General features: G+C 46.8%; 1 protein-coding gene across 1 annotated transcript in view; it reads right to left on the bottom strand.

Annotated features, from left to right (window-relative positions):
- The window catches only part of LOC115324589 (carnitine O-acetyltransferase), a 181,318-nt gene that overhangs the window by 10,185 nt on the left and 144,075 nt on the right, over positions 1-27,058 (bottom strand). The window contains exons 13-14 of the mRNA XM_042292808.1: positions 6,274-6,472; positions 4,697-4,834 (exon numbers count right to left, since the gene is read on the bottom strand). Coding sequence (XP_042148742.1) covers positions 4,697-4,834; positions 6,274-6,472 — 337 coding nt within the window. The remainder of the gene's footprint in view (positions 1-4,696; positions 4,835-6,273; positions 6,473-27,058) is intronic.

Genomic DNA, 27,058 nt, shown 5'->3' with positions numbered 1-27,058 from the left:
CCAAAATCACACTGGAGGCGCTTCAGCAATGTTCACTCTGGTCGACAGACGTGCACTCTAAAAATGCCAGTCCTCTGCCTTCCCAAAAGATACTTGAAGAGCCAATCATAGAGACCGACGGATAACGAGGCCGAAATTATGCTTTTACCTCAAAAAAATTATAACACAAATTTGGCCCCGTCATTCCCAAACTGGTTGCCGGACGAAATTCTCTATGCGAATTGCAAGCCAGGGTTGGTAATAGTAACATAAGATACGTACGGCAGAATTCCCTGCCATAAATAAAATGATTTGGCTAACGCCAAAGTAACGCGAAATAGGTGCAAAGAGTTTTGCAAAAGGGAGCGTAAACCGAAAAAAAAGGAAAAAAAAAACAGAAGAAAAGGAGAAATGATAATAAAAAAAATCTCTGGTGACGTGGCCAAAAAAAAATTTTTTTCGTGTAATTTTTATTGTCAGGTGACCGAAAAAAAAATAAACGAAATAAAAAAAGAACACGAGAAAAAAACCATCCCTGCCCGGTTTCGAAGCTAGGCCCCCTTGATCGTGAAACTAGCGCGCTATTCGTTGCGCCTAGTTGCGCCGACATAACTTTTTTTTTTCTTTCTTTATTGCAAGTTGCGCCAACATAACTCTGCCTGTAATGCTCACGCATTCTCACATCATAGGAGAAAGCTTAGGTGCCTTCGTAGTTTTTCATGTATGTGTTATTTTTATTTGTGGCAAGAATTCACGTTCCAGAATGCTTTTAGAGTTTTGGAGCAAAACGAGTTTTCTTCATCCAAGTCACCTTCTAGAGCCAGTAGACTGCACTGGGTCGTCCGGCTAATCAAGCAGCTATTTTCAAATTCTTTGACGTGCCCGTCCTCTCATCCGAGGTCGCCGTTTGACAAGCTTAACTTTCTTCCACCTTTTAGCCGGAACCACCACGGCCAGCTTTGTTCCGTCCCCACTCCCTCTCGAGAGGATGGCTCGCCCCGAGGCTAATCCCATTCTCTAGACGCCCTTTCCACCCAACGCTGGCCCTTTCCCTCCCCGTCTCCAGCTTCGGGAGAGAAGGTTCTTCCCTGCAGAACGTCCCGTTTGTACAGCGGCCTTTAAGGTACTGTCCTTGGGTCTCTCCTTTTCCTAACAAACATAAATGATCTCCCACTTCACATTCTTTTCTCTCTTCGTCTCTTCGCTGATGATCGTGTTGTGCACAAAAAAATAACAACCCCCGATGTCTTCCTAACTTTACGGACAGACATTGTTAATATAGCCGACTGGTGCGTTACGTGGCAGATGGCTCTTAACATTGATAAATGTAAATGGATGTCTTTCTACCGTTGTCCATCTTGCCCCCAGCCGAACCTCACTCTCCACGGTACAGCCCTTACTTATACTAATGAGTCTAAGCATCTAGGTGTTTACATTACTTCTGATCTCTCCTGGCATACTCATATTAATACTATCACAGCATCGGCTAACCGCAGTTTAGGATATTTACGCCGCAAGTTCAAGTCTGCCTCTACTGTCCTTAAACGTCTTCTCTATACTACCCTTGTTCGCCCTAAATTAGAATATGCATCTTCGATTTGGAGTCCTCATCAACTAATTTAAGGCGACAAAATTGAGTCTGTCCACAATTGCGCCGTTGGTTTCATCCTGTCTGATTAGTCACGTTTCTCCAGTGTGTCTGCCATCAGAGCCCAGCTTGACATCCCGAACTTTCTGTTCGTCGTAACATTTCCCGTCTATATCTTCTGCACAAAGATTTATTACCGCCCTACCTCACATCACTCCTTGCTTCACCCGCCTACTTAAATCTCTCCGATGTTTGATCATCCCTGCAAGATAGCCCGGCCCAAATCCAACTCAACGGCCTATATTTATTCTGCCCTTCCAGACGTCGTTGTGACCTGGAACGACCTCCCAGAGAATATCGTCACCATCAGCGACGGCAACTTGTTTCGGAGCGTTATGTATAATCGCCTTACTAACCCCCCCCCCTCCTCTCTGTAAGGCCAACTGGCCATGAGGGTATTCAAAATAAAGAAATGAATGAATACTGTGCAGGCGCGTGTTCGCTGTATGGTCGTATGGTTGGAGATCTTACTCCCGCCCTCTTCTTAACCGGGTTTCGAGAGTTCGTTGTTTAGTTGAGAATTTCTTTTTGATTCGAGTGCAAAACGAGCGGGCTAGCTACGTAACCATCGGGGTGTTAAGTAAAGGGTTGTAAATACAAAACATTGTCTCCTTCATGTTTCTTGACCGGCGCGAACGAACAAAGGTTCTTGGGCGGTTGTACGAAATACACGCAATTTCAAATCAGTTGCAAAACTTATGACACTGAATTCAGCTCTTTTGTTTATATAAATCACGTGAAGTCGATCATGAAAAGCAGTCGTACATCATTCTGTAACATTTGGCACAACCCAACAAACACTTCTAACTGTCTGAACGCTTTTATACTTAAATATTTTGACAAGTTCTTTTTTTTTTTACATGATGCATTATTCAAAGGCTCATACAAGCAGCAGTCGACTGCATGACATTTGTCTTAGGAAAATGCGTGTCAAACCGCGACACTGCCTGCAATAAAGTAATTTCTGTTCTTTTTTTCTTTCTTTTCAGGGGCGAAGCTTCTTCGGGTCTATTAGCCTTGTCCGGCGTCCGTGTTCACATCGATTGCACTGCCTCCGCGATCGGCCCACTGTTAAAAAACATACGCCCGCACGGGGGTTTGAACTCAGGACCGCTTGCTTACGATCGAGGCAGACGTTTTAACCAGTACGCTACACTCCAACGATGCATCTAGCCGCTCAACATCTGTACAGGAGCGCTGCGGTCAAATGCGTATATAATCGCGTTAAACTTTCCATGCATTGGCTCAACGTTTATACACGAGAGCGCGATACGGTCAAATGCTCAAGTGCGTATATAACCACGTTCCATACCACAGATACTCTTTCTGACATGGACCGTTGTTAAGCGTGCAGATGCGTCCATTTTGTCTAGGGGGTCCAAGCTTCTAGAGGATCCAAGTTGACCCGCTAGAACAGTGGTTCCCAAATAGGGGTCCGCGAACCCCAAGGGGTCCGCGAAGCCACTTCTGGGGTCCGCGAGACCCTCAACAAAAATTACTTTTTTTTTTAGTTGGCACGTTTTTTGTAGTTTGAAGCGCGAGTGTGCCACGTATTGATGAACTGACCAGAATGAAGTGATGTGGCGCCTTTGTTTTGTTTTTCTGCTACGTAGCAATAAAAGGCACCTGTTGCATGCTCCAGATGTGTTAACGTACTAACGTCCCCTCACTCCCCCCCCCTCCCCCCCCCTCCCCCCCCTCCCCCCCCCCCCTCCGCTGGAAGGGGTCCCCCATCACTGCCAGCGGTCCGCAAGGCGTCCCCGACACATCCATGGCTGGGAACCACTGCGCTAGAAGAACCACTGGCTCTGCATTTCACCGACCATACAGCGGTAATAATGAAGTCGAAACGCAACTCGGAACTCAGCACTACCTATAAGCATTAAAAAAAAGATCACCACCATCAGCACTACCTATGAACAATAAGTTCAGTATCATCAACACCATTAAGTGCTTCGCCCCAATCAACATCATTCATCACGTGGAGATGCGTCCATTTTTTTTTTTTTTTTTTACCGTCACCTGCGATTATTTTTAGTGCGGTCTGCAAAGCTTCAAGTTTGACACATCATCAAAGGATCAAAATAATTTGACAAGGGCCGTCAAAAAGTTGTGAAAATAACTTTACGTCTTCAGGAAGCAGCGCCACGGACGGCAACATGATATTCAAAAATTATTTTGGAAGAGGACGTCAAAATAGTCACTTCTTTTAATAAGCGCGTAGGAGTTAAATGTAGTCACTTCCTTTAATAAGCGCGTAGGAGGTAAGTGTTGTAACTCTTTATGGTAGGAAATAGGGTGAACGTGATGTTTCGGTCATGATAATGCAGATAGATGTAAGAAACGAATGTTCCGCTCAACTCTATTTTGCTCGGACAGAGTGTGACCGCTCGGATGGCAGATTCCCCGCCCTTGGCGCCTGGCGCACAAATTATGTGGGCCATTTCGCTAGTCGCGCTCTTCCACCATTATTTTTGGATGACCATGATTAAAACATCATATGCACCATACTTTCAATCACCGAGAGTTACTCCTAGGCGCTTGTTAAGTTTGTTTCTCGCGACCACCGCCAGGGTATTTTTTCCGGATTCTGGTTGGCCACATTCGAATTTGTGAAGACACCTGGGAACACGACCAGCCCACTTTCGGCCAATGGCGTCACCTCCTTTGTTTCTTAAACTTCCCAATGAATGACCAAACTCTATATATATATGGCTTGGGCTCCATTCCTTCTCTTCTGCCGCTACGAGTTCAGAACACACTCAAGGAAAAGAAAAAAGCGAACAGATCGCAAAGCCGATTTGCACATTTTTTGTCTGTTTCGCACACTGTCCTACTTTCTTTGCGTTCTAAAATCGCAAAATGCTAAATAAACAAACATGAACCGTTGCTTCAATTCATGGGAACTCCTTCCGCCCACGGCGTAGATCGGATTGCCGTAGTACATCGAAAAGACAATGGAAACGAAGTCGCTGCGTATTTCCGGAATGCCCCATTGACCGGTCAGCAAGTACGTGTCAGCACTCATTCTGCGTCCCTCATTCTCAGGAACTTGTGCAGATCGCATACCTGACTGGTTACGAGGGTAACGTGTCTGCTAGTCTGGTACGCTGCACCCGTGAAGAAGTCGTGAAGTGGTATTCCATTCTCAACTGCTGTGGTTCTCAGAAGAGTGAAGAGTCTAATCAAACCACGGCCATTGCTCGCCTTAAAAAAAGAAAAAAGTGTAAGTGTGAATTTTGATTTTGACAATCGGGTGGAAAAAGGGATAGTGAAGCGAATTAAAAATATTAAAAGAATACAGAAGATGTTGAGCGGTAAATTAAAAATTTTATTTTAAAAACATTTTTCAAACGGCACGTCTACAATAGAAAATAATAAGACAGATGAGAAGTTGACTTCATCAACAAAACATGAGCTTGTAAATCGGAAAAAAGCGTCCAATGGGATGCCTTTTATGATACGATATCCCGTGTTCCACAGGCTCTCTCAATACTTATTTAGCTAAAGATAGTTAACTGATTCGCCAATGACCAGAGTTTCACGGCGGTGAGCATGAGCTCAATTAATGAGCAAATAACGTCGGTTGAACTAAAGTGTCGTCTCCTAGCTTAGCGAAATTAGAATGACTTCTTTAACTGACTTCAAGACGGTGGCTTCTCCGGCATCGGCCGCGACGGTCCGCGTTGCGCGCATATTTGGGGGAGGAGCTGCTCTTAGAGAGATCCCCGCAGGTCACAGTTGCCCACGAAAGACCACGATCTAGGTCTACAAGCGCAGTTATTTTTTTGTCAATAGCAAGGCGGCTCCTTCTTTTTGTCTCTCGAGTGCTTTTGTTTCAAACGTTTTAAACTTTATTCTTCCGCTCCAGGATGCAAAAATGTCGTACAACAGTCTTGTTCAAACTCTTATCGGAAATAGATGTTGCGAGTGAAATCAAATTATTTTACAATTTAGAGAATTCATGTGAGACAAGAGTTAATATCGCTTGGGTTTTGACTGGGAGAAAAATCGCCCCTTAGAACCATTTCAGCAGAGCTGAGCCTCATGGCAGTAGATGTCGCTGAATGCTGGCAGCGGCAGTCACCGACACGAACCATTGGAACTGTCATCATGCCGACATGCCATAATGAAGATTGAAACGGTTCGTGTAATAGATACATAAAGATGCTACGCTAATATATTAATTTCTTTTCTTTTTCTGGAACGACAACGTAATTGTGCGCGTACGCGATGTCAATGAAAAAACCAGCGTTTTCCCACACCCGGTGCGGACACCGTGTGTCTATGCGGAGCGAAAGTTCATCTGCTTCTTGCACAGAGGTGGCGATGATCTCAGAACGCCAAGCTCTTATTGGCTGATTAAAAAACAAAAAAAAAAGTAGACCTTAAGCTGTGAGGTCTACACACTATCCTTTCAATTAAAGCCAATGAGAGCACGGCGCCGTTCACACGTCACCGCAACTCCTGAGCAAGAAGCAGACAACTTGCTCTCCACATAGGAATCGAGTTTACGCCAAGTGAAGCTTCAGCGCATGCCTGGTGCTGCAAGCAGCGCCACCAAAGCGGAGCGTCGCCTGAGCCGCGGCCTGACATCTACGGCGATCCCACCGCAAATATTTATATTGAAGGTTCCCTGAACTTACGAGGTTAGCTTCCTGCTTGTGGCTTTCAACAGCCTTCCTAAGGCTGACGCTCTTTTCTGCCGTGCTTGCGTGTGGATCCTCAAAAATCTTGCAGAACGAAATGCTGTCCTTTGAAATTGAGAAGATTCCGTCCGTTCGTCCCTTGAGAAACTTGCGCGTCGAAAGGTTTTCGTTCATCATCGTCGGCCGGCCGTAAACCCTGGAAAGTGTAAACGATTAGGTATAATAGGAAACTGTCTACCTTGTTCTTATTTATAAAATAGGTGTCTTTATTCACTTTAGATCTAAAGGAGATCCAACGTACTGCAGTTCGTTTTAATCCTGTGGAGAGCTCCGTGTTTATTCTATTTTCTTAAAATTTGGAGCGTGTTTATTGAGCCCAGTGGCGTATCAACGCGGAAAAGGAGGGGGAGGGGGGGGGGGGGACCGGGTACCAGGCACCCCGGTCGCATAAGGGGGTGCCTCAGCAACCCAACCCCCCCCCCCCCCCCCCCCCCGTCCCCCCATTTTACCTGTTGGTTGAGGACTCGGGGAGTGAAGGGGGCGATGGCGGCCACAAATGACATAAGGGACGCGGATGCCGGATGGCCTACCCACGTCACTGATTGCGACATCATGTCTATATAAAATATGCATTTTGAGGGCTATTAATTTTATTTGAACTCACTTATGTCGAGTAAGTGGCATTTTAATATCAAATAAAGAAATGACAGATGGTACGCCCCCGTGTCATCCTGTCTCAGAGGTTATTTTTTATTATTATTATTTTTTTATATAAAGTGAGTTTGTATTGAAAACAAAATTTGTACATAGATTAAAACAAAATTATTATACCAGCATAATAAAAACAAGATACGTATACCTACATCTTGTCGGCAATTCGTTGATGCTTTACGTGTGACATGCTGATATACAATACGAAGCAGGGTTGGGCAGAAATACCCAAAAATGTATTTGGAAATACAAATACTGGGATACATTAAAATAGTAGCTAAAATACTGATACTGATATATATCTGTAAAAGTGTATCGCGATATGTATCGGAAATACATTTTAAAAAGAGGCAAAAAGTATTTGGAAATACAAATACAGGAATACATTTTAGGGAGGGCAGAAATACAAATACAGAAATACTGATACTGCAATACATTGTTCAAATTTATTTGAGACGCCAAATAAAATGCTTGAAGTTGGAGGTTAACTTTTTTTTATCTCGAAATTACTTTACCGTAGGCTTGGAAATTTGCCTTGAAGGTAGTGATTTCGGACGACGAGGCGTCCTCAATGGGCTCAAAAAAACGTTCCATCAAGGACTGACCGCGGTCCTCTCCCTGACATCCTGTCTGTCTGATGAGGGGTGCGAAAAGACCTCGACCTCTAAATAAAGTATATGTCATCCTAAACCACCACGCCCCAGATCAATAGGGACGCCCCTGTCAACATTTATCACATGACGTCACGGTGGAATGAACTGGCATTCTTTATTTGTAGGTGTGTGTGTGTACCGTGTGGCCTCGAGCATGAAACTTTAGCACGCTGCTGTATGAAAGGACAATACGTACTTTCGTTGTAGGTTACCTCGTTGAAGATCGAGCAGGCAGTGTCATATGAATTTTTCGAGAATAGTGGACTACCTGAAGCATCCTGGAACACCTGCCTTATCTTCTCTTACGGTTGAAAAAACGATATGGTGGCATCCCTGTTGTAAAGGTCTTTCCTCTCGACACTCTTCCACCGACGCATGGATTGCAGTCCTCAGGTTTTGTCTTGCATACTCCAAATAGAGACCTCGTAGATTTCGACCTGATATTGCCAGCACAGGTGCGAGCTCTCCGAGAAGCAGCGAGGTCGAGACGAGTCGCAGGTGTACGAAGTCTGGGTCGGCACAGCGAGGCCACGTCTGACTTCCTTCCTGGGTTTCGGATCACCAGAGCAGTGGGTCACGTTCACGTCGGCTGATGACGTACCCTTAGTTCATGCAATATTACGAGAGCAGCCGCAGGCGCATTCGAATATGTGTTGAACTTCACTTCGTGAATCATCCTACTACTTCAAGTCCACCACCTCCAGGCTCTTGTTGTAACGGACTGTGACTCAGCTTTGCCGGCCGGGTGTACTGCGTACGCTAAGGCAAAAGAGATGGTTCGCAGCGGGCATTGGATGTCAGAAAATAATAACTCAAGGCATCCCTACCTAAGGACCTGCGGCAGAAGATGCTCTGACTCCACTCCTGGCACGCCACCTAGTTCGAGTCCCCAACTGCGCAACACTTCTTAGAAGGGAGAAGACGACGCATAGGAGAATAGTTTGGAGAATCGGAAGGAACCTTGGTCAGTATAGTAACGATTCCCCAGCACCTCCTTGGCCCTGGTGCCCTCAGAAATAAAAAAAAAAATGTATTAGATTTTTTTTTCCGGGGAGGGGGGGGGAGGAGGGAGAGGTATCTCTCAAGAAATGTAACGAAATACATTTCACCGTGATTGTATTGCAATACAAATTGAGCATTCAAAATGCATTCCGATACAGGAATACAGATACTAGTGAAAAAAGTATCGCGATACAGAAATACATATACGAAACGTATTTCTGAAATACTATCGCGATACATTTGTATCGCGATACTGCCCAACCCTGATACGAAGTGCGGTGAACAGATTCCCTTTTTCGCAGGAATTTCATAATCTGCACTCATTGTAACTGGCCACACACGAAGGTTTACGCACTTTTACGTCGTGTTGACGGGGTCAATAAATATAGATGAAAGGATCGGAGTACGAGGACTTTAAAACTCAGTGTATGGGCATAATTCAATAATTCTTGTATATGTCCAGGCACATCTCATGCGATGCACCTACTTTGAGAAGTATCGAAACTTGATATGTTTTCCCTTCAGAAATTCCCAATGGACCAGAATAATGTTGATTAGGTTGCTGCGCTTTCGAAGTCTTTTTTTTTTTTTTTTTTGCATTCGGGGGGTGTACTTTTGGGACTTTTTTCCTCACGAATTCGGTGCTTTTTGGTGGCAATTTTGGCAGTCGCTCACAACGTCGAGGTGTAGTGACAGAAGAAAGGGATCTTTCAAACCCAAGGGTCATGCGCGTGACCAGAAGACTTGGAAACCGGAATATGACCATGTACCGATAAGGGATGTAAAGGGATAATGATTCCGCAAGAAAGAAGCAGCCTCAAGGAAACTCCGAGACAACACAAAACAAAACTGTAGTAGAAATTGATTTGAGTAAGTTTGGTTTTTTTTTTTTTTTTCATTTGTTCAAGAGCTTTTTTATATTTTTTTCCGATTTTAATTATTTTTTCCCGGGTGATAAATTTTGTGATTTTCTCGGTTTTTATCTAGAAACTCGGAACTCTAATAATTGTACAAATCTGGTCAGATAGCTACTACTTAAATGTTTATTACAGTACGTCAGGACGAAAAAACATGGACTGCCTTCGGGTTACCATACTGATATCTATGACAATTTGCTGCATCACACTTTTCCGCTCCATAAATGAGGCCACCGGAATTTCAGCACCGGCCATCTTGGGCATATGTAGATCAAAGCGTTGCAGAGGCTGGGCTCACAGACGCGTTTTTTATTCGTTCGCCATCATTCGCGGAATAAGGATTTTTTTTTCTTTTTTTTTTCTTTGTGTAAACGGTCATTGATGTTTTTATGAAACCCGTAGAATTTTTTACAAATACGCAGCACCGCAAAAAACAAAAGCACAACTCGTCCAACGCATGCCCCAGAGACAGGCGGAGTGAACCGAAATAAACATTGTTACAGTTCGCACCCAGTGATAAGATATTCCCAAGGCAACGTTACGCTAACCGGTGGTACGTCCTCTTTTTAACACGATAACAGCGAGAGAATACCGCACGGATCAGCGGTTGACCGCATAGCCTTCGTGTGTTCTTCTTGCGATGTGTGGGAAAAGGAAAGTGAGACAATACTAATTGTACTTTTCTTATTTGGTAGCAACCACTGATCAGTAATAGCAACACGCCAGAACAACTGGACGATCTCAAAATCCGTGACCGATATGTATGCAGCGAAGAAATATACACACGACACAGCTTCAAAAAACATTCCCGGATGGTTAAAACGTCCACACGGCGTCGATTCTTGATCGGTGTCCAAGCGTGCGAAGGCACAACGACGTAGCACTTAGGCGTGCCAAGGCAAGTCTTTTGATAATGCCGCGTGCCTGCCAGACATGCATACGGCGAGTTCTGTGTTTCTCCTGCTGCGCTGCGCATAGTGAAAATTTCTCCTTGTTCTTAAAGGCAGCAACAACCGTTCACGCAGGCTTTTCAAAAACGTATTCATAAAATGACGACGATCGAGCAGAACGCGTGTCTTTCAACCTGCAGCCACCCGGTTTCTGCAGCACTTCACCGGTTGATATACGGAAACCCAAGATGACTAATTAAGAACTGCCGGTGGGCACCCTTGCGCTGCAGCGACAAAGCGGGAATGCGCGATCCAGAAAATAGACTCGTCTATAAACCCGTCATCGCTCGAGTTGCATTCTGGGAACTGTGGGCCAGGAACGGAGCGCGTATGGATTTTTCTTTCAACTGATTCCCGGAATGCATAACTTGGCATTACTCCGCTCTGGGACGTTTCGAAGTTTGGAATAATTTCATTCTCATAGAGTTCAGTCGGTTACCAGCTTGCAGAAGAATGAATGTTTTCGAGCCCAGTCCATCAGCTCGATCCGCGCCGACAACCACTACCATTGTCTTTAACAGTCACCAACTTCCGTCTACTTAGTACCGTAAACTTAAAGCAATCAGTCGCGAAAAAAAGATGGCGGCCTCCGCGTGAGTCATATTTTGTTGAACCTATCAGGTAGCGCTTGCGCTCTTTTCCCGACCACTTCCCCGCGTCGCTCACATGCGACAACCACGAGCCCCAAGATTGCACCAACTCTTCCCGCTTTTGTGTGTGTGTCCGTGTGTGTCCGTGTGTGTGTGTGTGTGTGTGTGTGTGTGTGTGTGTGTGTGTGCGTGTGCGTGTGCGTGTGCGTGTGTGTGTGTGTGTGCGTGTGTGTGTGTGTTTTTATCTTAGCCCGCACCGCAGGACAGCAGATAACAGGAACAGCACGCAGAGCACGAGAACATCGGAATTTCGGCAACGGCGACTCGCGCGGCACTCATTGACTTTGGCTTTCTACTGCCGATGGGGCACCACCGCTGCTTTTCTACTACTCCTAGTTCTAATTCACTGCACCTAGAGCCAATAAATAAGCTGCGCATAGAGTATTGGCTCTCCGTTCCTCGACAATGTTGTGGACGCCGCAGTTTTGGCTCGTATGCAGGGCAGACGCATCTGCCGATCGTCATGATTCAATAGTGCGACTTCCTCAGCATTAAATTCGATGTTAGAAAGTTAATGTAATACTTCTTCGCCCTGTAGCGAACTGTCTAAGCATTTGTGAAAGACGAAAAAGCGTTGTGAGAATCGGCCCCGCCATCACCATGAATGGACGCGGGAACAGGACCGAGTTCGTTATCTTTTGTTTGCATGTTTTCGTTTGCACGTGTGCCCCTGTGTGTTGGTGAACTGGCGACGCTCGTGCGGGCTGGGCAGAGGGCATTGTAGAGAAAGAAGAAAAGACGACAGCACGTGGTGGGACCTTTTGTGGACATTTGGAAATTAGCTTCACTTGTAAATATACGTGTTTTTTTCTTCCCCCTATCCGCGGACTCCTGTCTGGTTTATTCTACCGTCAGCGACCATCAGCTACCTCCGTCGTCGGGTCCCGGCGCAATCTCGAAGAAAGAAGATCTTTACTGGCGCAATCGACAGGATTGCGGCAGCGGACCCCGGCGGCGTGATCTTCACAACGGAACCGGCGGACAGCGACTTAACGCGGCTTTGGTGGAGCCTTCTAAAGAGAAGACTGGACCACCGAGCTCCTTGAAGACTGGACCACCGACCTACTTCGTGGTGACAGAGCTGCCTCGGACCAGATGCCGCCCCACTCCAGCGAGGAACGCCTGAGTCTACAGCTCGGACATCATTTTCGTGCCTGACCATTCTGAGCAGCGGGCTGCGTCTGTGATCCAGCGGCAGTCGTTGACCTTACGGTAAGGTGATTCTTTGACGTGTGCCCGCCATGGATACAGACAATGCAGAGCGGCGGATGCCGGTTCTAACGCCCGAGCAGAATAGGGATCGGAATAGGAATGTTGACGGGCCAGGTGAATCGTCACCTTCGAGTGGATTAGGGGCAAACTCGCAGACACAAGGGGAGGGGAACGGAGGAATCCGATCACACAGCTTAATTGAAAAGGAGATAGAACTAGTAAGGGAGAAAGAACGGCTGTTACGCCTCAAGCTAGAACTAGAACATATACGCTCAGAAAACCGAAGGCGAGCCAGTGGAGGCGACCTGGAGTTCAACCTCCGAGATGAAGGTTTTCGCTTTTCGAGATTGATGAAGGGAGTACTGACTCCCATGCCGTCGTCCGACATATTATTGCCGAGCTGGTTTGATGGCGTAGAAAACGTCTTCGAGACATATGAAGTCCCTGAGCGGCTCAGAGGATATCTTGTGCGATCTTATTTCACGGAAAACATGCGTGCACTAGTGAATAGGGTAAACACGGGTGAGAGAAGTGGGTATGGTGCAGTCAAAGGACGGGTTTTGTTAAAGCTCGGACTGTCGCGATCTGAGGTCTGGAGGCCCTTTATTGAAACCACCACTTCTGTCAAAGAAAACACGAGAGCCTAAGGCAGGGCATCGTACCTGAAGATTATCGGGTGAAGTCTTTTAAAGGCAAGAAATTGGGGCACTATTCCCGCGAATGTCCCCAGATGAAGACACCAGACGAAGAACTTCTGTTTTAAAAGAAAAGAGTAGACGCCAAGAAAGTCAAAGTGGAGGAAGATTGCAGCCATGGAGCCCGACAAGGTGACGACCGTGGTGGGCAAGACCGACGGTAACAACTTGGACCACCAAGGTCAGAAGAGGTGGGACCCATCGATTCGTGAGGCGCCTCAGATTCTGTTACAGGCCGATGACATGGAGCGGTTGTCGAAGAACAATCGCGGCTGCGTGTCTGTGCAGGCGGACGTTGACGAGAGAAATGAGCTGAACATCTCGCGCGCCTGGAGGACGTCCCTGCGAGCCGAGGATGACCACAACGAGCAGGTGGACGTCGACGACGAAAGGCCGTGCTCTTGGCCTGAGCTGCAGGCGTCCCGGCGATCTGAGGACGACACATGGGCATACCTCGGCAAACCTCACTCATGAGGGCCCTCACTCACCCTCATCTTCACAGGTGAGGTGAGGGTGAGTGAGTTTCTGAACCAGGAAAATTCATGAGTGTGAGGGTGAGTGAGGGCAGTGAGGGCTGTGGGGGCGGTGAGGGCCTTGAGGGCGGTGAGGGCCGTGAGTGCCGTGAGTGCCGTGAGGGCCGTGAGTGCCGTGAGGGCCGTGAGTGCCGTCAGGGCCGTGAGGGTGGTGAGGGCCGTGAGGGCCATGAGGGCGGTGAGGGTGGTGAGGGGTATGAGGGCCATAAGTGCGTGAGGGGCGTGAGGGCGGTGAGTGGCGTGAGGGCCATGAGTGCGTGAGTGGTGTGAGGGCGGTGAGTGCGTGAGGGGTGTGAGGGCCATGAGTGCGTGAGGGCAGTGAGTGGAATGAGAGGCGTGAGGGCCGTTAGGGCCGTGAGGGCCGTGAGGGCGGTGAGTACATGAGGTGGTGTGAGGGCCATGAGTGCGTGAGGGCGGTGAGTGCGTGAGGCCCCCTCCAGATCGAGTATCTTTCTCAGCAATTTTGGTGGTAATGGCGGGTTGTTCTCTAGCTTTCCCTAGATCGACACGAATTGCTGGCATCGGGTCCGGCTCGAAATAAGCAAGCAACTCGGAGCCATTCGAATGCGTTTGAAGCGGCTCAATCCAATCAGGGACGCAAAATTTTTACGTGATACCTCGTGCCGGTGATGATGACACCCAAAGACTTGGTTCTGGTTTGAAATCGATCGTTTTTTGGAAATAAACTGTTTCAGAAAGGTGCATTAGTATTCTTAACAAGAATTAAATGCACAAAAACACGTTTATAACGCATAATTGTGTCTAAATAGTGCAAGAAAAATAAAGTTTTATGATGACGATGGCAAATTGCAGCAATTGGTTGCTGCGTGTGATCGCGGGTGGCCCGTGTTGCTGGTGTTGCGACGTAAAGTTTCTGGGCGAAATTGCCCCATCTGAAGCTGGCCTGAGTGGCGTGAGGGCCATCAGTGCGTGAGGGGCGTGAGGGGTGTGAGGGTCGCAAGGGCGGTGAGGCGCGTGAGGGCGGTGAGTGGCGTGAGGGCGGTGAGTGGCGTAAAGGCGGTGAGTGGCGTGAGGGCCGTGAGGGCGGTGAGGGCCGTGAGGGCGGTGAGGGCCGTGAGGGCGGTGAGGGCCGTGAGGGCGGTGAGGGCGGTGAGTGGCGTGAGGGCTATGAGTGCGTGAGGGCCGTGAGGGCGGTGAGGGTCGGGAGCGCGGTGAGGGCAGTGAGGGCCGTGAGGGCGGTGAGGGCCGTGAGGGCGGTGAGTGGCGTGAGGGCCATGAGTGAGTGAGGGGCGTCAGGGCCGTGAGGGCGGTGAGGGCCGTGAGGGCCGTGAGGGGCGTGAGGGCCGTGAGGGCGGTGAGTGCGTGAGGGCCGTGAGGTTCAGTGAGGGTGAGTGAAGGGCTGAAGGTGAGTGTGACTGTGAGGGTGACGGTGAGTGAGGGGGCTGAAGGCGAGTGTAGCTGTGAGGGTGAGGGTGAGTAAGGGGCTTAGGTGAGTGTGGCTGTGAGGGTGAGGGTGAGTGAGGGCGACCTAAAATGCCGACCTCTGCCCATGGGTGAACTTCGACAACATCGAGGCCGGTCCCGACATCTTACCTGGGTTGCACAAGTTCCTACAAGCCAATAATGACAGCGTTGAGAACATGGGCGCCGGTTACAAAGAAGAACCGAGGGTACCTTCCGCGAGGCGGAAATGCCGGCAAGCCGAAGATGACGGCGGCGAGGACGACGACGAAGGAGTAAACTCATCGCCTGGGCGGCAGGCATTTCGGCGAGCCGAGGACGACGATGGCGAGAACGTGGATGACGACGAAGGACCGAACTTATTGCCTGGGCGGCAGGCGTTTCTTCGATCGGAGGCTGATCACGACGAGAACGTGAACGTCGACGACGAGAAAGAACCGAATATCTTGCTTTGGCGGCAGACGTTCTGGAAAGCTGATAGTGACCACGGCAGGGAAGTGGGTGTCGACAAGAAGTCGGACATCTTGTTAGGGTGGCTGACGTCACAGCCGGCCGGTGAAGATGTCAGGGAAAGCGGGGACAGCGACGAGGACACCGTCTTCGAGTTGAATATGTCCCAGAATATAGCTAGGGACGCCGATGAAGACTCGACCACCTGCCAGCCGGCCACGGATGAGAGAGCTGGGAGTGCAGAAGACGTCGACAACGGCGACCGCATGCGAGGCCCATTCCTGATTTGTAAATCAGGACAGAGTATAAACTATCGTCGCTCTTGCGCGGAGAAATTCCGGAACCAGCTATACACCGTCCGATTCAAGCCCCGCCGAAATCTGGGTGGCTTGAGTAACCTGTCGGCAAAGAGACCGAGGCTAGGAGGCTAGATGCTGCGCTAGTCTCGGCTCAAGATTTGTCACTGCTTTGCAGCCTTGGCGGGCAAAGTAAGAATCACTTTACTGGCGTGTGATTGGCATACTGGTGTAAATCTCTTTTATAGTTTGAATTCTTGCGGGTTGAGTCACGAACTCTGCGCAAGGTGTGACTGATAGACGTACGCGTTGGAGTTTAGTTATATATTATTTTTGACATTTCGGGTCTAAAAAATAGACCTAGTCGGGAGGTGTGAGAATCGGCCCCGCCATCACCATGAATTGACGCGGGAACAGGACTGAGTTCGTTATCTTTTGTTTGCATGTTTGCATTTGCATGTGTGCCCCTGTGTGTTGGTGAACTGGCGACGCACGTGCGGGCTGGGGCAGGGGACATTTTAGAGAAAGAAGAAAAGAGGACAACACGTGGTGGGACCTTTTGTGGACATTCGGAAATTAGCTTCACTTGTAAATAGACGTGTTTTTTTCTTCCCCCTATCCGCGGAGTCCCTGTCTGGCTTATTCTTCCGTCACCGACCATCAGCTGCCTCCGTCGTCGGGTCCCGGCGCAATCTCGAAGAAAGAACATCTTTACTAGCGTTTCCGGTAATTTCCAGTGAAGCTTCAGATAACTGGCAACCATGATTTTAAGACACAATGTGGCCAAGTGCCGTTACTCTGAAGCGTAGCTTATTTAGTGGCACCAAGTGTACCCATAAGAAGATTCTCAACCTTCAGACTTATGATGGCTACGAGTCGGATACATCCTACACATTTCCGGCTGCCGTAGGGAGCCATCATGCATTTAAGTCAATGGACTCCCGCTGGGTGCGAAACTGGGACGTTCCGGGAAGATCCATGGGAAAAGTTGGAAGTTCGGTATCATCGGATGTCAGGCTTTGCATGAGGCAACGTCCCTAGCCTAAACTCAGAATGGAAACTGCCATAGGAGCTTGTTCAGAAACGTTTGCTCCGATCCATACTCGAGAACCCAACTTTGCTTCGTTTCAGCTTATGTCCAGACGCAGCCGATGCTACAAGTGCGTTCTCCGGGTTTTCGGCGTCCCTGCCAAACACGCGCCCTCGTGCAGTGGGACCACTGTTCAGGGCCAGGTTCCCGCGCTTGTTGCATCGGCTACGTCTGGGCTTGAACTGAAAAGAAGTATAGGCGCGAACACCTTTTAAAATCTCCAGGCTGGCTGGAGGAAAGATCTTACTTTTTAATCTTCTTTCGGTTTCGTTGTTTAAACACATCGCATATGCCTTTGTTCTTTTTTTAGTAAACGTCATTGTGCTGATTGAGAGTTCGCGGCAACGAAGGCTGCCTGTAATTTAGTCTTCCATTGCAAACACACACAGCACCATGGGACAATTCCCATTTTCGCCTAATTAAACGAAGGGTACCTCAGGTACTGCGACGGAAGGGCATTGGCGCTTTTACCGCTAATTTTGTTGAGCGAGCAAACTAAGCCATTAGAAACATCAAAGTTCCGGAGCAGTGCCAGCAGTGCCAGCAGTGCTGCATATATGGGCTAAAATGGCCGCCTTTACAACTTTGCTTTCAGCTCATTGCCGGGTGCCTGCACGTCTTCTTTGCTACCTTCGGGACAGTTTTCTGTCACCGAGCGCTATCACGCGATAAACGTGTTTTTGTATTTTTGTGAGTCACCAACATCACCATAGCAGTTTTGTGCGTCGTGAACGAAGTATGGAATCGTTGTCGATGTTTCCATGTCTTTAGTGTGGCAGTGGTGTAACAGTAAGACGACATTATTTATGCGGTCGTAAGCTGACATTCCGCTTTGCATTGGAGGGTACAGTAAGTCCTCTTGACCGATAATGGATCAATCGATCTACCTGCAGACAGTCACGTTGGACCGTTGCTCTAAAGGTAGCTCCCATCGTACTGTGACCATTGTAACCTTCGTCCGCAGAGGACAGTTGTGTACTCCCCGAGAGCGGTTGGGTTCTCGGACAAGGGCTGAAGTGGCTTGAAATATAACGGATAGTTTTTAGTCCACAGTCTGCTTGTTGTCGAGCCCACAAAAAATACCTACCACGATTCTAGCTTTTTCTTTTTTTGATTTTCGTGCTTCACCGTTCCCGAATGTACACGTTACTGCTAAAGGAGAACATGTTTTAAGAACTTCAAGCTGTTGAGCCCCTAACTTCGAGAAAAATCGCGTTCGTGCCATTTATTTCAATAACATTCCACCTTAGATTGAAGTTCTCAAAAAGGGAGAGTTTAGGGTAATTGCCTGTTCTCTGAGTTGAAGAAGTATGGCATTTCTTTTTAATTTATAAGCTTTGTACTTCTTTTATTTATATTTAATCAAGTATGGCAGGCCTAAGAGTCATGGTCTGCTTTCGGGTTACCAGATCGCAGAAGACCAAATGTGCAATATCCAAGGACGTTCAAATACACCCGGACCCGGCCGGACGTCATGCTCATCGATGCCAAAAAAGCTGAATCTCAGGCTGCCTTGACCACTGATACGCCGACGCTACCAACGCTCTCTCATCCAACCTGCCATCGTCTGCTCGCCGCTCGTTCGGCTACGTTGCTTAGACTACTTCTGCTTCGTGCCCTCCGGACTGCTTCGTCTTCCCGCAGTCGCGCCTGGCTATTTATGCGGTCGGCGGGCCGAAAGAATTTCGATGTGAAAGCGCATTCTTATCACGACGGGAGAAAATGGACACCTGACTTTCTCATCCCGGTGTAACTCTCAGCGTTCGTGAGTACGACGCATGACACGCTCACCTTCCAAAGCCGCGTTATGACAACTCGCTCTAGATGACGCTCCTGGTGCGGTTTCGAGAGCATCCGCTACACGCCGACTTTCTACTGGTCAGGAAAGTGTTGGGCTCTAAATAACACCTGTTTTACACCGATTCAATGGACGTCACCTTGTAATTGTGAGGCAAACAACCGCGTTGCCTCGGCAATGCCTTTGCAACGCGGTTGTTTACCCAATCTTTAGATTGCAAAGCCCATTAACGGTTTCCTGATTGCGATGAAAATTACCCGAGACTGCGGTAAAAGGCAAAAAAAAAACTTAGTAGAAGAAGACAGATATAGGAGAAAGTTCGTCTCATTCGCGGAGAGACCGAAGGTAAATTTCCTGGTAGCGTCTCGACCGCGTTAACACGACAATGGCAACACGGTTGATTGCCCCCTACTTCCATAAAGGCGGCCGTTCAGTTCCCTAATCATGAAGAAAATTACCCAGAAGTATGATAACATATTGGAATCGTAATAAAAAGAAAGACAGGAAAGGAATCGTCTTATTGATCGAGATATTGAAGGTACATTTCGTCGTGGCGCCTCAACCGCGTTGCCACGTCAATGCCATGGCAACGCGGTTTTTACCCCATATTTACATGGAGGCGGCCGTTGAGCTTCCTAATCATGATTAAAATTACCCAGCGTGTGGCAAAAGATGTTAAACAATGTAAGAAAATTAAGAGTATTACAAATGTCTGTGTGCGGAATTAGAGCACAGCTCTTGAGGAGGAGGAGTGAAAGGTATGCCCGTCCTCTCCTCAGTACCCCCTCCTCCCCTCCTCCCCTCCTCCTCCCCTCCTTTTCTCCTCCTGCTCCTCCTCGTCCTAAATCCCCTCTCTCCCCTCCGCCTCAAATTCAGTTACCCCGCAAAATTTAGCGGGGAAAACGACGTCACATGACTTAGTGGCACGTGACCTATGAACAAATTCAGTTTCTCTGCCAGATTTAGTGGGAACATTGACGTCAATTGACCTCAATACCAATTCAATTCCATGCTAAATTTAGCGGGGAATTAAATTAGTGTTGAAATTACATGGCGTCATTTTTACACTAAATTTAGTGCGGTTACGCCGACGCCACTGTCGCGAAACATGGAAACCGGCGCCTAAGAGGTGCACTCTAAAAAGACATAAGAAAAGGATAGTCTTATTGGCCGAGAGACTGAAGGGTCATTTCATGGTGGCGACCCAGCCGCGTTGGCACGACAATGCCATGGCAACGCGGTTGTTTGCTTCATATATTATGTGGAGGCGGCCGTTCAGGTCTCTAATCATGGCGAAAATAGCCTAACACTGGGGTAAACGATGGAAACGTAGTATAAGAAAAAAAAACATAGGAAAAGGGTCTTCTCACTGGCTGAGACACTGCAGGAATATTATGTTATGGCGCCTTAACCGCGTCGCCAGAACCATGCAATGGCAACACGGTTATTTGCCCCGGACTTACATGGAGGCGACCGTTGAGTTTCCTAATCATGATGAAACTTACCCGCGATTGTGGTGAAAGAAGGGAAACGTAGTAGAAAAAAAGTTACAAATAGCGCCAGGACGAGGACAGACGAAGAAGTGGACAGGACAGGCGCTAACTCACAACTGACGGTTTTATATACAACGTTAAAGAAGAAGGTGAAGGAAGTGTTTGGAGTTGAAAGAAGAAGAAAAAAAAATAGGTATTTTTCTAACCGGGCGCTCTAAGAAGATTGTTAGACTAGAAAGATTAAAACACAACAGACCAAAACGAAATTAGTAAAAATTAAACAAAGGTAATGATCTTGAACTCCGTACGATACGATTCTGAAGGCTTAGAAAATAACCCCTGGACCGTGGGAGACAAATTGAGAATAAAAAATTTGGATAAAAAATAAATAGAAAATAAAAAAGTGATCGTCCAAAGGCCGCCGATCAGTGCCTCGTACAGCTTATTTACCTTTTTACATCCAACAGGCACCACAGCCAAAGCTACACCGGCGCGAGCGCATAGACCCACCCGGTGCACCACCTCACGCGCTCACGTGCAAACGTGATTATATATAGTGGTTCAAGTACTGAACCTCTTTGTCCGTCAACGCCAAAGATGGTGCGGAGGCGCATTTTTCTCCATTGGCTTGTATGGTCTGTGCTTCATAGATTTCCATTTTCCTCTTTTCTTTAAAACGTCTGATCACTTTTGTGTTTTAAAGCAAAGGTGTGCAGGAGCAATCTCGCACATACATTGCTAAATGTCCAAAAGGTGTTGACTGCAGGGTCAGGGCATGTTCTCTCAGTCGTGTGTTTATGCAACGTCCAGTTTGTCCTATATAGACTTTCCCACATGTTAAAGGGATTTCATACACCACTCCGCTGTTGCAGTCGACATACTGGTGCTTGTGGTTTACGTTGCATTCATGATGTTGTTGCTTGACATTGTTGATTTTTGGGCACATTCGTTTTAATTTATCCGGTGCCGATAGGACGACTTGGACTTCAAACGTGAATGCTATCTTCTTCATGTTGTGCGAAATCTTGTGAATATAAGGCACCACAGCCGGACGACGTCTCTTCTCTTTTATTTTTTCTCTTATTTTGTTCGTTGTCAATAACTTCTCGGCGATGTCAGTCAGTACTGGAAAGGGGTGCCCCGAAGCTTTCAAACAAGCCACTTGTAATTCGAAGCTTGATTTTGCTCTGTGCTCACATGACTTGTTTAGCGCCATGCTTAAGCAATTAGACACTATGCCTCGCTTTACAAGTTTGGAATGGGATGAGCCATAGCGCAATAGCCGTTTTTTAGAACGTGGGTGGTACATCCAGCAGGTCTGGTTCTTGTTGAAAGTAATCTGCAGTTCTAAAAACTGTAGGATGCCGTCCGTTGGTACCTCAATGGCAAAGTTGAGCTGTTCAGCTTGTTCCAGAAATGTGGCACGCACACTGTCGATAGGATGACTGTCACATTCATCGGGACGAAAAGGAAGGAGGACCAGGTAATCGTCGACATACCGAAAGATACGCGAGACTTAGTTGGTTGATATATTCTTAGCAATAGCCTGATCACAATGTGACAGATAAACGTCCCATAAAACAGGTGCAACGCAGGAACCTATGCAGATTCCTCTCTTCTGTAAGTAGGAATTTCCATCGAAGGAGTCTGCAGTGGAGCAGAGGTAGAATCTCAGGAGTTCTAAGAACATCTCTAGCTGGTCTTTTTTTGAAGTGTTAATTTGATTCCTCAATTGTGTTAGGTCAAGTCTGCGGCATAAGTCTGCGGCATGTTCTTCACCGTTTTTAGTTTTTAGAACTGCAGATTACTTTCAACAAGAACCGGACCTGCTGGATGTACCACGTACGCACGTTCTAAAAAAACGGCTATTGCGCTATGACTCATCCCATTACAAACTTGTAAAGCGAGGCATAGTGTATAATTGCTTAAGCATGGCGCTAAACAAGTCATGTGAGCACAGAGCAAAATCAAGCTTCGAATTACAAGTGGCTTGTTCGAAAGCTTCGGTGTACCCCTTTCCAGTACTGACTGACATCGCCGAGAAGTTATTGACAACGAACAAAAGAAGAGAAAAAATAAGAGAGAAGAGACGCCGTCCGGCTGTGGTGCCTTACATTCACAAGATTTCGCACAACATGAAGAAGATAGCATTCACGTTTGAAGTCCAAGTCGTCCTATCGGCACCGGATAAATTAAAACGAATGTGCCCGAAAATCAACAATGTCAAGCAACAACATCATGAATGCAACATAATCCACAAGCACCAGTATGTCGACTGCAACAGCGGAGTGGTGTATGAAATCCCTTTCACATGTGGGAAAGTGTATATAGGACAGACTGGACGTTGCATAAACACACGACTGAGAGAACATGCCCTGACCCTGCAATCAACACCTTCTGGACATTTATTTATGCATGTGCGAGATTGCTCCTACACACCTTTGGTTTCGGACACAAAAGTGATCAGACGTTTTAAAGAAAAGAGGAACAGGGAAATCTATGAAGCACATACCATACGTTAAAGACCCCAGGCTGGCGGTTGTACCGCACGGGCTAAATTTCTCATCTACAGCTGGGAGACTCGTTGCCCCTGTGAGGAAGACCAAGTTCTAGGCTGTATAAACATACACACAACCCAATTTTTTTTGCACAGACCATACGAGCCAATGGATAAAAATGCGTCTTCGCACCATCTTTGGCGTTGGCGGACAAAGAGGTTCAGTACTTGAACCACTATACATAATCACGTTTGCACGTGAGCGCGTGAGGTGGTGCACCGGGTGGGTCCGTGCGCTCGCGCCGGTATAGCTTTGGCTGTGGTGCCTGTGGATGTAAAAAGGTAAATAAGCTGTACGAGGCACTGATCGGCGGCCTTTGGACGATCACTTTTTTATTTTCTATTAATTCTTTATCCAAGTTTTTTATTCTCAATTTGTCTCCCACGGTCCAGGGGTTATTTTCTAAGCCTTCAGAATAGTATCGTTTAGAGTTCAAAATCTTTACCTTTGTTTAACTGCAATAATACTTAAAAAACAAGCGATCTGGTGATGATTCATGGTAATAAAACCCGAGACTCAGGAACACAGAAGGGACGTTGTGTTGTGTTCGTCCCCTTCTGTGTTCCTGAGTCTCGGGTTTTTTTACCTTTGTTTAATTTTTACTAATTTCGTTTTGGTCTGCTGTGTTTTAATCTTTTTAGTCTAACAATCTTCTTAGAGTGCCCGGTTAGATAAATACCCATTTTTTTTCTTCTTTTTTCAACTCCAGACACTTTCTTCACCTTCTTTTTTAACGTTGTATATAAAACCGTCAGTTGTGAGTTAGCGCCTGTCCTGTCCACTTCTTCGCCTGTCCTCGTCCTAGCGCTATTTGAAATTTAATATGTATAACCAACTAGCCCGCCAGAATATTTTAATTTAGAAAAAAAAGGCAGGAAAATGATCGCCTCATTGGCCGAGAGACTGAAGGGACATTTTGTGGAGGCGCTTTATAATTGGGGTTGTGTGGGTATTTATACAGGGTGTAGTTGGTCAGCCACTTTAATGTTGCGACGAGTCTCTCAGCTGTAGATGGGCAATTTAGCCAGTTCATTACAACCGCTAGCTTGGGGTCTTTAACGTGCACCACGCCGTAGTGATCCACGACCGCATGCCGGTCCGATGATCACCCAGTTTGAAAGTGGGCAGGGAAACAGGCTGCAGAATCCAGGATCCTTGGGTTCTGCAGCGCGAGCTTTCGCTCCACGTGCTCCGAGCTGTGCGCTAGCCAGCACGGCCCCTGGTGCCGCCTCAACCGCGTTGCTATGCGATCCATGCCAACGCGGTTGTTTTCCTCATATTTACATGGAGGTGGTCGTGAGTTTTTTTACTCATGATGGAAATTACATGAGACTGTGGTGAAATATGGAACACGTAGTAAAAGATAAGAGGACTTAAAAAAAACTCGTCTCCTTGGCCGAGAGATTGAGCGGGGATTTAGTTTCCACGCCTACTTCTGTTACAATTCGCTACATGTATGTAGAATACGGACGCCACCTCTAGCCATCATAACCTCCTTGGATTGAGCTCATTTCATCAGCTCGAATGCGCCGCCACCATCGACGATTGTATATTGTAGTCACCACAATAATGATTGACGGATGCCATGTCTAAACCTGTACAAGTAGTGCTTTACAATTGCAAACTCCTCATTGTGCTCGTGGCGAATAACGTGCACCTTGTGTTTGAAACGCGCTCCCACTGTATTTTTTCTGGCACTTTGACTTGCGTGCTCTTGTGTTTCTGTCGCGGTGTTACTGCGGAAGAAAAAAAACATGCATGTACAGATGGCGGGGCAAATATTGACTGCAGGGGGCCGGGTGCTTGTCAAGCTGTTTTAAATTTACTTTATTCCCGGTTTTAATTACATTTTTGGATAAAAAATTAAAGTATTATTTATAATTCTTTTTTAACATTATTACTATTATTATTACTATTATTATTATAATTATAATTTCACAAGCCCCCCTTGGCTTGGAAAAACCTGTGTAATTGAATATATGTGGAATATAATTATAATGATGATTATTTTTATTATTACTATTTTTGTTAATATTGGTATTGTTACTTTATTGTTATTAATTTTCATGTTGAGGTTGTTATTGTTATTTCTTCTTATTGTTGTTCTTATTGTTATTAAGTGATTGTTGTTGTTGTTGTTGTTGTTGGTATTAATAGAAAAATTATTATTATTATCACAAGAAGAAAAATAAAGTGCGTAGCCCAACGATAACGTACCACTGAAGAAAAAATGTTGTATTACGTTTCACATTGCGGCAGTAACCCTCCAGAACCCCTCTGATTAGATACCATTCCGCTTCCGTGCATTCATAAGACTTGTGAAACAACGCCGATGTCAGGGTTGGGCAGAAATACTCAAAAATGTATTTGGAAATACAAATACTGGGATGCATTGAAATAGTAGCTAAAATACTGATACTAAGATACATCTGTAAAAATGTATCGCGGTACGTATTGGAAATACATTTTAAAAAGAGGCAAAAAGTATTTGGAAATACAAATACAGCAATACATTTTAGGGAGGGCAGAAATACAAATACAGAAATACTGATACTGCAATACATTTTCCAAATTTTTTTGAGACGCCAACTGAGATGAAGCTTGAAGTTTGAAGTGGATGTTTTCGATCCCGAAATTACTTTCCTGTAGGCTTGGCACTTTGCCTTGAAGGTAGTGGTTTCGGACGACAAGGCGTCTTCAATTGGCCCAAAAAAACGTTCCAACAATTGCTGACCGCGGTCCCTTCCATGGCATCCTGTCTGTCTGACGAAGGAATCCTGTCAACATTGATCACATTATGTAACGGTGGAATGAACTAGAATTCTTTATCTGTAGGTGTGGCCTCGAACATGAAACTTTACCACGCTGCTGTATGAAAGGATAATGCGTACTTTCGTTGTAGGCTACCTAGCTGAAGATTGTGCATGCAATGTCATTTGTAATTTTTGAGAATAGTGGACCACCTGAAGCATCTTGGAATAGATGTCTTATCTACTGTATTACAGGTGAAAAAACGATACGGTAGCATCCCTGTTCTGAAGGTCCTTACTACCGACCCTCCGCCACCGACGCGCGGATTGCAGTCCTCAAGTTTTACCAAGCATTATCCAAACAGAGACCTCGTGGATTGCGAGCTGATATTGCCGGCACAGGTACGAGCTGTCCAAGAAACAGCGGTCTCGAGACTGGTCGCGGGAGTACGTAGTCTGGGATGGCACAGCGTGGCCACTTCTGGCCTCCTTCTGGGTTTCGGATCACCAGAGCAGCGGGTCACGTTCACGTCGGCTGATGACGTACCCTTGAGCCGTGCAAGGTTACGGGCGCAGCCGCAGATGGATTCGAATATGTGTTGAACTTCACAGCGTGAGTCTTCCTAGTATTTCAAGTCAACCACCGCCTGGCTCGTGCTGCAACGGAATGTGACTCAGCTTTGCCGGCTGGATGTACTCTGTACGCTAAGGTGAGAGAGACGGTTAGCAGCGGGCATTGGTTGCCAGGAAACAATATGACTCAAGAAATCCCTACCTAAGGACCTGCGGCTGAAGATGCTCGGACTCCACTCCTGGCACGCCACCTGGTTCGAGTCCCCGACTACGGAACACTTCTCAGAAGAGAGAAGATAACGTATAGAAAAATAGTTTGCAGAATCAAAAGAAACCTTGGTCAGCATAGTAACAATACCCCAGCATCTCCTTGACTCTGGTGCCCTTAGAAGTAAAAAAAAAAATGCGTTCAGCCTTGTTTTTTTTTTTTTCGGGGGGGGGGGGGGGGGGGAGTATTTCTCAAGAAATGTAACGGAATATATTTCATCCTGATTGTATCGCGATACAAAGAAACATTCCAAATGTATTTCGATACAGGAATACAGATACTGGTAAAAAAAATGTATCGCGATACAGAAATACAGATACGAAATGTATTTCTGAAATACTATCGCGATACATGTGTATCGCGATACTGCCCAACCCTGGCCGATATACAGGGAGGAAGAGTGTAGTGGTTAGGAGGGGGGGGGGGGGGGGGGGGGGGGCGTAACTCAGCAGGAACGGGTAAACATGGATTTCGTCAAATTTTATTTTGGCGGCTTTGTAACGGATATTGTCATTTGAATACTTGGGTTACTTAATCTGCATACGTCGACTAGCTCCTCTTTAGAGAACGCGAAAAAAAAATTACCTCGGCTGTACTTGGGGTACTGGTGGTAATCACCGGGCCGGGGAACCGCTAGACCCTTATCTGGCCTTTTTTTCGGGGGTGACAGGCTGGTCACATTCAGGGACAATCTCGATCACTACACTGGCGAGAGGTTACGCTATCCACCCGCGCACCCCTCGTTGGACAGGAGGACGTCG

Source organism: Ixodes scapularis, unplaced genomic scaffold, assembly GCF_016920785.2.
Source record: "Ixodes scapularis isolate PalLabHiFi unplaced genomic scaffold, ASM1692078v2 PGA_scaffold3__209_contigs__length_174095766, whole genome shotgun sequence".
NCBI lineage: Eukaryota > Metazoa > Arthropoda > Arachnida > Ixodida > Ixodidae > Ixodes > Ixodes scapularis.
The sequence above is the reverse complement of the archived record's forward strand: the minus strand, read 5'-3'. Positions and strand labels throughout refer to the sequence as shown.